Raw genomic sequence first — 9,373 nt, 5'->3', positions numbered from 1 at the left:
TGAAAAATGGGCTGTTTTTTTGCAAAAACGGAGGCATTTTTGTCTTCCCCCAGTCCCCAGAAACAGTCTGCAGACTTCAGCAGAGCTAGGGGAAGGCAAAAATGCACCTGTTCGAAGGCTAAAAATGGCTGTATTTGGGGTATAAGACGCAGAAACATTTCCACGCTCTTTTAGGGTTATACATCGGTGTGAAAAATACAGTATTTGTCTTATTTATTGTCTTATTTATTTTTCTTATTTATTTTTCTTATTTATTTTTCTTATTTATTTTTCTTATTTTTTTCTTATTTATTTTTCTTATTTTTTTTCTTATTTATTTGTCTTATTTATTTGTCTTATTTATTTGTCTTATTTATTTGTCTTATTTATTTGTCTAGATCTTAGAAGCATCGCATCTCTTCTGATCCTTGGAGATGCTTTCCCCAACCCTATAAACTTTGACAAGTGTCAAGGGCTGGCCCAAAAAACAGGCCAGGCCTGTTTTCCATAGCAATTCTTCCCTGCTGTGCTCTTGAAACACCATCTAAGGATCTGTCACCGAGAAAATGCCTTAAGACCTGTTCTTCCCAGGGAAAAATTTGCATGCCATAGCCCCAGGCAAATGAAGAGATTGTGTCAGGAGACACACCTCTTTCCTGGGTCCTAACAGTATAGTGATTAAACAAGTGAACAAAGTCCAGGGAGTAGAAAAAAGTAAGAGTTCAGTGAAAGGATGGCTCCGTTGGCTCGTAGCATATTGGTGACTGGTTCCAATCGGGGAATCGGACTGGAACTGATCCAACAACTGGTGGAGATGGCTGAGCCTCCAGAACATATCTTTGCAACTTGCCGGACCCCAACCGGACCTAGAGGGAAGGTTTGTAGAAAGTTATCACGATTGAAGAGCAGGGAGAAGGGAGCCTGTTGCTATCCAAAGCAGCTTTGCATTACGCTCTCGAGGAAGGGGACAGAGGTGGCTGTAGTTATCTTAATGTTGCTGCAGGACTAAAGCTACGGAAGATAGCAGAACCTTCAGAGATACTTCTCACTCCAAAGAAGTAAGAGATAAAGCTTAAAATAAAATTAAAAAAAACTTCTTAAAAATCCAGAGAAGAAACAAGGCATTGACCTTGCCTCTAAAACAATAATATTTGCATGAACCTCCTTATGGAGGGAATTCGACCCCATCCGTGGGAAGCGCTATCTTGCTGGCAATGACTGTGGAACAGATGCAATCATTGCCAGAGGAGATCGAAATAACAAAATAATTAACTAGCTAAACTACAGCTTTAATATGGATTACTTTTTGGTGTCTCAGAAGTGAGATGGGGCGGGTCACATAGGACAAGGCAATTTTGCACCGGTTATAAGATCAGATCCAGAACCTGCTCAGAATAAAAAAAAATGTTCACATATTGAAAGACAAGATAATTTCATTATCATTTATTTTAAGTATTGCTTTTGGCATCTTTGTTGTCGTGAGATGATGATTGTAGTGAGAAAATGTGATCCAGGGAGCATTACAGTGGTGGCCAAAATTATGGAAACCTTTTGGGAAAAGTGTATTTTCTAAAACTAGCTAAATAACACCATTTTTTTTGGATGATATAAAATTATATATCAATGGAAAGATAATTTAATCATGAATGTAATGCAATAACGTTTATGAAGGATTTGCTATTAGAATAGCAGTTACAAAGCAGAAAAGTGAAATGAAATATACAAAAGTTATCACCATAGAAAGAATGAGATGTTCCAAAAATTATCACTATGTCAATTAGTTGGGTAAACTTTAGCATGAATTATGGCCTTATAATGTCTTCCCATGGAGTGAACCAAGTCTTTTAGTTCTGCAGCTGTTATATTGTGAAACCAAGATTGAATGATTGCTTTTATTAATTGGGTTTTATTGCTAGATCACTTCTACTAGCAAGTTTCTTTAATTGGTTCCATAGATTTTCAATTGGGTTAAGGTCTGGCCTATTCCGAGGCCATTCCAGCAGTGGAATATGATTATCTTGAAATGCCAAAAAAAAGAAGTGGTGTTATTAGCCATCAAACCTCAAAAATACACTTTCCCCAAAAGGTTTCCACAATTTTGGCCACTACTGTAGACCCACAAAATAGAGAATCCCATACAGCTGCCAGCCTCAGGCAACCTAGAAGGGTGACATGAACCAAAGCAAAATTAGAAGCTTTCCCACTCTTCAAAGCCTGCTTGTCTTGACTTGTTTTAAAATCACCGCAATGCACATTCACTGACAGGGACATAGAACAGGCAGAAAAAGAGAAAACCTAGATCAGTGTTTCTCAACCTTGGCCACTTGAAGATGTCCGGACTTCAACTCTCAGAATTCCCCAGCCAGCATTCAACTGAGAGTTGAAGTCCGGACATCTTCAAGTGGCCAAGGTTGAGAAACACTGACCTAGATTATTATTATTATTATTTTTGCACAACTCTGACAGGAATCCAGAATGAATTATTTTCAGAAATGCAGTTCTGGTTTCAACTTTTGAAACTTTTTGCTGAACAAGAAGGAAGGAAGGAAGGAAGAAAGGAAAAGGAAGGAGGAAGGAAAAGGAAGGAAGGAAGGAAGGAAGGAGGAAGTGGTGATTTACGAATTTGATGGCTGAAAAGGGTAGATTATGGAGAGAAGCAAATTACAATGTAATCTTAGAGAAGATGTATGTATGTATGTATGTATGTATGTATGTAAAGATCAGACGGCACTTTTGGGGTATGTTTTCTTCTTTCTTTTTTACTTCTTTGACTTTATTTCTTTTTCACTTTCATTACTTTCCCCTGTTCTTCTTTATCTTCAGTTCAAAATTTATAGCGTTTTGGCTGAAAACCTGTTTCATGAAAATTCTATCTCTATCTCTATCTCTATCTCTATCTCTATCTCTATCTCTATCTCTATCTCTATCTCTATCTCTATCTCTATCTCTATCTCTATCTCTATCTCTATCTCTATCCTATCTCTATGTATCTATGTATCTATGTATCTATCTATGTATCTATCTATGTATCAATGTATCTATCTATCTATCTATCTATCTATCTATCTATCTTACAGTGTGTGTGTGTGTGTATATATGTATATGTATGTATGTGTGTGTGTGTGTATACATACATACATACATACATACATACATACATACATACATATATACGTACATGACACTAAATATATACCTACCTCCCTGGCTTAAGCTGATAAGGAAGGACCTGTGGCTCAATGGTTAAGACATCTGCCTAAGATGTAATATAGCACAGGTTCGAATCCCAGTAAGGGTATGGCTAGCTGATGAGAGCTAAATAGCTTGAAATCGATCTATACTAGTCTCCCTTTATTTATTTATCAGCACAAATACAACATATATACGTACATATATACATACACACACACACACACACACACACACACACACACACACACACACACATATATATATATATATATATATATATATATATATATAACTTAAAGCAGAATTGTTCCTTCTGGGGATTATTAAAGGAAAGTATATGAAGAGATTTAATCTTGCACATAATTACAGCAGTGCAAATAGCGCTTGCACAAGGTTGGAAAAGTGATACCATGTCGACAGAGTGTTTGATAATCCAAAAGATTCTTGATTGCGCAGAGATGGATAAACTCACATTGGAGTTAAGGGACAAGGAGCGGTATCAATGGATAAATAATAGGAATATGTACAGCTTAGAAACATAGATGCATAGACATAGGAATAATTAGGAATGTATAAAAATGTATTTGAATAACAGATGGTGATGTTAATACTGTCAAAAAGGATCGTAAGTTATGCAAAATTATTTTTAAAGGTATTTATATTAGAATGTTTTAAATTTTCAATACAGGTTTTTTTTAAAAAAAAAAAACAAAAACTGGGGGGGAACAAATGTTTTCCATTGCTCCTTGGATCTTCTTCTCTTCACTTGACTTCTTCTCTTTAATTCCAGACTTTGAATGATCTGGCTAGCAAGCATTCCAACATTCACATCATCCAGCTGGGTATGAGAGCTTTCCATTTTTTTTTGTCCCAATTTGACCTCCGTCTTTTTAAAAAAAAAATCCATTTGGAAATCTACGTGGACTATGGACCGTTTTACCGTGCCCTTTGTGTATTTTAGCTTTGAAATGTTTGTATCTCAGGGCAGGTAATGCTCGATTTGCTACTGCCGTTAACCCCCAACATTCTGTTACTAAGCAAGATAGTTATTAAGTGGGTTTTGCCCCATTTTACAACCTTTCTTAACACGGTTGTTGAGGGAATCACTGCAGTTGTTAAGTTAGTAACACGGTGGTTAAGGACCGCCTCCTGCCGATTACCTCCCTCAGACCAATAAGATCTCACAGGTTAGGTCTCCTCCGGATTCCATCTGCCAGCCAATGTCGGCTGGCGACTCCCCGGGGGAGAGCCTTCTGTGTTGCAGCTCCAGCCTCTGGAATGACCTCCCCATGGAGATCCGGACCCTTACTACCCTCCTGGCCTTCCGCAAAGCCACCAAGTCCTGGCTGCTCCAGCAGGCCAAGGGGCTTGTGAAACACCCAGCCCCACGGAAATTGTGAATGTTGCGCCTTTTTTTAAAGTGTTGTCTTGTCTATTTATCCCCTTTCCCTTATCTGTTGTGAGCCGCCCGGAGTCCTCCGGGAGGGGCGGCATACAAGACAAATAAAATGAAATGAAAATGAAATGAAATCTGATTTTCTCCTTGACTTTGTTTGTCAGAAGGCTTCAAAAAGGGAACACGGGATATTGCAGCCCGTCATAAATATGAGTCAGTTGGCAAACATTCACGTGGCCATGGGGGTGCTGTGATGGTCATAAGGGTGAAAAAAGAAGTCCCCAGTTACTTTTTTCGGAGCTGTTGTAACTTTGAATGGCCACTAAACAAAGGGTTGTAAGTCAAGGATTGTCTATGCGAAGTGTCATGTAGGCACCAGATGGGGCAATTGAAATTTGGTTCTTCCTAATTGCTGACCCACAATCCTCTAGGTCAGGGGTCTCCAATCTTGGCCACTTTACAATCCATGGACTTCAGCTCCCAGAATTCCTCAGCCAGCTATGTGACCCGTGGATTTCAACTCCCAGAATTGAAACCAGCTATGCTGGCTGAGGAATTCTGGGAATTGAAGTCCATAGGTCATAAAGTTGCCAAGGTTGGAGACCCCTGCTCTAGGCCCCACATCAGCTTTTAGCTTCTCTAACAAAGATCTTATTTTTTTCACATGTACATGGAAGAGGTGGAGGATCAGTCCAGTGTGAAGGCAGCTGCTTTGGCAGTTGAGTCTCTTCTACATGGTAAAGGCTTAAACCTCCTGATCAATAATGCCGGCGTGAACTCCTATGCCACTCTGGAAACGGTGGAGCAGCAAGAGATGCTGTCTGCTTTCAACACCAATGTGGTAGGGCCCATCCTTGTGGTTAAGGTAAGAGATCATTGCCTTCCTCCCACTGGGAAGGAAACAAGAGAATGACGATTTGGTCTCATGTATTATGAAATATGGTAGACTAACAGTGGGGAACCTATGGCCCTCTAAGAGTGTTGGACCACCGCTCCCTGTTAGAATATTCATGACCGGGAGAGACATGGTAACAGGTCAGCCAATGAATAGGCATAGCAACAAGGTCAGCCAATGGGAGCTGAAACAGCTAGGGGCTAGGGTGTGGTTTAGCCTGCAACCTTCTGAGTCTGTGCAAAGAATTGAAACAGAAACTTAAGACTCTGTTCTGAACTCTGAAATGAAACTAACTGTTCTCTCCTGCTTGTGTTCTGCTTGTAACTTCTACCATGTTGAAAGAATCTACTATTGGTATTGTACATTTATTCTGTTATTATTTATATAAAGAAGTTAATGATTTCAGCTGAATCAGTTACCTGTGTGTGCTTTCTGGATTTGATTTTTCTGCAACAAACTCTGACACACCCAATATTTATTACCACTGATCACACAGGAAATTGGAGTTATTTAGCAATGCCCGATGGACTACGGATTCCCATCCTATCATAAATCTTATCTATCATATCCTATAATTGTCAGACCTAGAAGTCATCTTTTACATTGGTCCTTCAGGCCTGCCACATTTTCTACTGTGGGAAATGGGAGGGGGGTTATATGGAGTATGGGTGATATATAGTCTAAATAACATTCCTTTCTCAGAGAGTCAAGGACACCTTGCCCTGCAGCTGCGATGATGTGACTCAGAGGCATCTTTAGTTTTGGATGGTGCCTGATTGGGCCATGTGATGGATATGTTGGTGATAGGCAGGGACGTGAACTTGGGGGGGAAAACTTGGAAACTTTCAGATTCGGGTTTTCCCAGATGTACCAATATGCCATATCTAAGAAAATGGAAGTTTGAGGAAACTCAAGCTTCGGAGTCTTCTTTCATTGGGGGTGTTACTTGGAACCCCGACATTAACCCGAATCTTCTTTAAAAACTCTACCAGCTCCCTGAACTCTGGGGTGCTGTCCGTGATCCTGAGCCCCAAATGTTGACCCGAACCTGGGTGGCGCGAAGACTCAGGGAAGATGGAGGAAGAAAAGAAATGACAATATATTATCATATGCAGTGATGGATATGGAACCTCTTCTGTAGGTGTGGCCTGTTTTCCGGGTCCACGGGTGGAACCTCTTCTAATCGGTTCGGTAGATTTGACGAACTGGTTCTACTGAATAGGTGCGAACTGGTAGGAACGCACCTCTGATCATATGCTATGATAAATCTTATAATCTGTGACTATGGCTATTGACTATGCTGTTTGTGTGTGTTATGTTCGCCCACATAACACCTATCCTCCGCGAGCTGCGCTGGCTACCTGTTGATCTCCGGGTGCGCTTCAAGGTGCTACTTACCATCCATAAATCTCTCCATGGTAGTGGATCTGAGTACTTGAGAGACCGCCTCCTGCCGATTACCTCCCTTCGACCGATTAGATCGCACAGATTAGGCCTCCTCCGAGTTCCATCCGCCAGTCAGTGCCGACTGGCGACTACGCGGAGGAGAGCCTTCTCAGTAGCAGCTCCGACCCTTTGGAACGATCTCCCCGTGGAGATTCGCACCCTCACCACCGTCCAGACCTTCCGCACAGCCCTTAAGAACTGGCTATCCCGTCAGGCCTGGGGATAAGATTCTAATCCGCCCCACCCGAATGCTGAATGAAAGTTGTGTTTTATTGTTTTATTTTTATTTACGCACTGTCTTATGTTTTATCTTGCACCCCCCTTCCCATGAACTGTAAGCCGCCCTGAGTCCCCTCAGGGAAAAGGGCGGCCTATAAATAACAAATAAATTCTAAATTCTAAATTCTACTCTGAGAGCTTATGCACCAGAGATAAATTCCTTGTGTGCCCATTCACACTTAGCCAATTAAGAATTCCATTCCACTCCATTCCATTCCATTGTAAAGTGCTATTGACATGTAGAAGCTAAAGTTATAATTGAAGTGGGTTCAGTGATCACAGAAATATGTAAAGATTGTTGGGATTTTGAATTGGATGTGAGATGGAAGTGTGACTAAGGAGTTGTGAAAGAGAATAATAACAAGGAATGGGTCTGCTGAGACCAAAGAAAATCAGAATCAAAGGTAGCCTTAGTCAACAAAAGAATGGGTAATATCTTAGAGATAAGTAGATAATTCTGATACTAGCCTGTTCTGACCCCCCTCCTCCATCCAGGAACGAAAGCCGAAACCAACGTAAAGAGAAGGTTTCTTTTAATCAATCAAGACTCTCGTTGGCTGCAAGCCACATAAACAAAGAGATAAGCACTCTGGCAGCAGTCCTACAAAACTTGGCAGCAATGCAAACAAACTCTGGCAGCAATCCAGCCTGCCAAGTTTGTTTCTTGTTAGTCCTTAACGTTGACTTCTGCAGAAAGGCGTGGCACAAGCAGTCTCTTTATAATCAGGAGAGGATCTTAATGAGCATCAGCTGAGCATAATCACCTCTTGTAATTACGCCGTTATTCTTGACGCCAAGTAGCCCTTCGACGGCGTGCATCCCGGAACAACTCACAGGTGTTTCCTGGATTGCTCACTCTTGTCTCATCCCCACTGATCCAAGGCTCAGACACCACCTGGTGGCCAACCAGTCTCTCCTCGCCCTGCTCGGAGTCGGAACCCTGTCCAGGGTCCTCCACCTGCTCCACGGCCGACTCATAAGACCCCTTGCTGTCGGAGTCTGGCGGCAGCTCCAACAGCTCCTGCCAGGCCACAACACTAGCCATTCAGTTCCTGGGTCATCGTGGCCTAATTTCACCATGTAATGAATGTATCTTGTTTCCTTCAGGAATTTCTTCCTCTGCTGAAGAAAGCAGCTCGAGAAGCAGCCATAAAGGAGATGAGTTGCCAGAGGGCAGCCATCATCAATATGACCTCCAAGTTGGCCTCCATTGAACGGGGCTTTGAAGTCATGAAGGGACCAATGTACCCTTATCGTGCAAGCAAGGTAGGTTTTCCTTGGAGGGTCAGATTATTTCCTTCATTCAGAAAGGAACTGCTCTCTCATTCTGGTGAGACAACAGAACGTGTTGGCGCTTTGCAATAAAGAAGCAGGTTTTGGGTTGCAGTTTGGGTACTCAATGTCTAAAATGTTCGCCATCACTGGGTTAGGGAGTCATAGTCCAGAATATTTGAAAGGGATAAAACCCGCCCTTCTTGCTTTCAACCGTGCCAATGCCTTGATAGCAGGGGGTTGTGTGTGATTGCGTCAGGGCAACGGAGCAGAGAGGTTTCAAAGAACGAAAAGGATGAGGAGCTGATCTTAAAAGAGTTTGATTTTCCTTGCAGGCTGCTTTGAACATGGTGACGGTCTGCTTCGCTTTGGAACTAAAGGAGGAAGGGATCTTGTGTAGTGTAATCCATCCTGGCTGGGTGAAAACAGACATGGGAACGGAGCAGGTACGAGGGAGAGCCTACGACAGGGTTTACTACAGAGAAAGCAGTTGGAGCTGAGATGGGGTAATGTATCCATCTCGTTGCTCTTTGATCTTCAACAGCTTTTCATACTATATGGACCAGAATATCCTTTTGAATCAACTTCGGGAATTGGGGGGGGGGGACACACATCATTTTGTGGGGGTTCTTCTTTGCAACTGGTGACATCTACATGTAAGGCGAGGTCATCTATCATGTTAGATGAAGTCATCTATCCGTTTGGGGTTTGGTATCGTCAGTATACATCTCAACTCTGGGCCACCTCTGAGTTAGGCTGGGCTAGAGAATTCTGGGACCTGAAGTCCACGCATCTAAAAAGATCCCAAGGTTGGGAAACACGATCCTATGCTATACGGTGGTTGAAGCAGCCATCCTTTTGTTCCTGTTATTTTAGCCAGAGAGGGAGAATGAATGGGCGAGATTGTACAGGGC

General features: G+C 41.9%; 1 protein-coding gene across 2 annotated transcripts; it reads left to right on the top strand.

Annotated features, from left to right (window-relative positions):
- The first annotated feature begins 647 nt into the window (after positions 1–647).
- On the top strand, positions 648–9,367 carry LOC116517889 (C-factor-like). 2 transcript variants are annotated; one of them, XM_032231074.1, is made up of 5 exons: positions 648–856; positions 3,962–4,013; positions 5,245–5,432; positions 8,295–8,453; positions 8,795–9,367. In XM_032231074.1, exons 1-5 carry the CDS (start codon positions 713–715, stop codon positions 8,957–8,959), a joined length of 708 nt encoding a protein of 235 aa, XP_032086965.1. In that variant the 5' UTR covers positions 648–712; the 3' UTR covers positions 8,960–9,367. The 2 variants fall into 2 exon arrangements, with proteins under 2 accessions (XP_032086965.1, XP_032086966.1); XM_032231075.1 differs by lacking the exon at positions 648–856 and adding an exon at positions 3,502–3,823.
- The last annotated feature ends 6 nt before the right edge of the window (positions 9,368–9,373 follow it).

This window comes from Thamnophis elegans, chromosome 14 (assembly GCF_009769535.1).
Source record: "Thamnophis elegans isolate rThaEle1 chromosome 14, rThaEle1.pri, whole genome shotgun sequence".
Taxonomy (NCBI): domain Eukaryota; kingdom Metazoa; phylum Chordata; class Lepidosauria; order Squamata; family Colubridae; genus Thamnophis; species Thamnophis elegans.
Note: the sequence above shows the minus strand (reverse complement) of the source record. Positions and strands in the feature narration are given on the sequence as shown.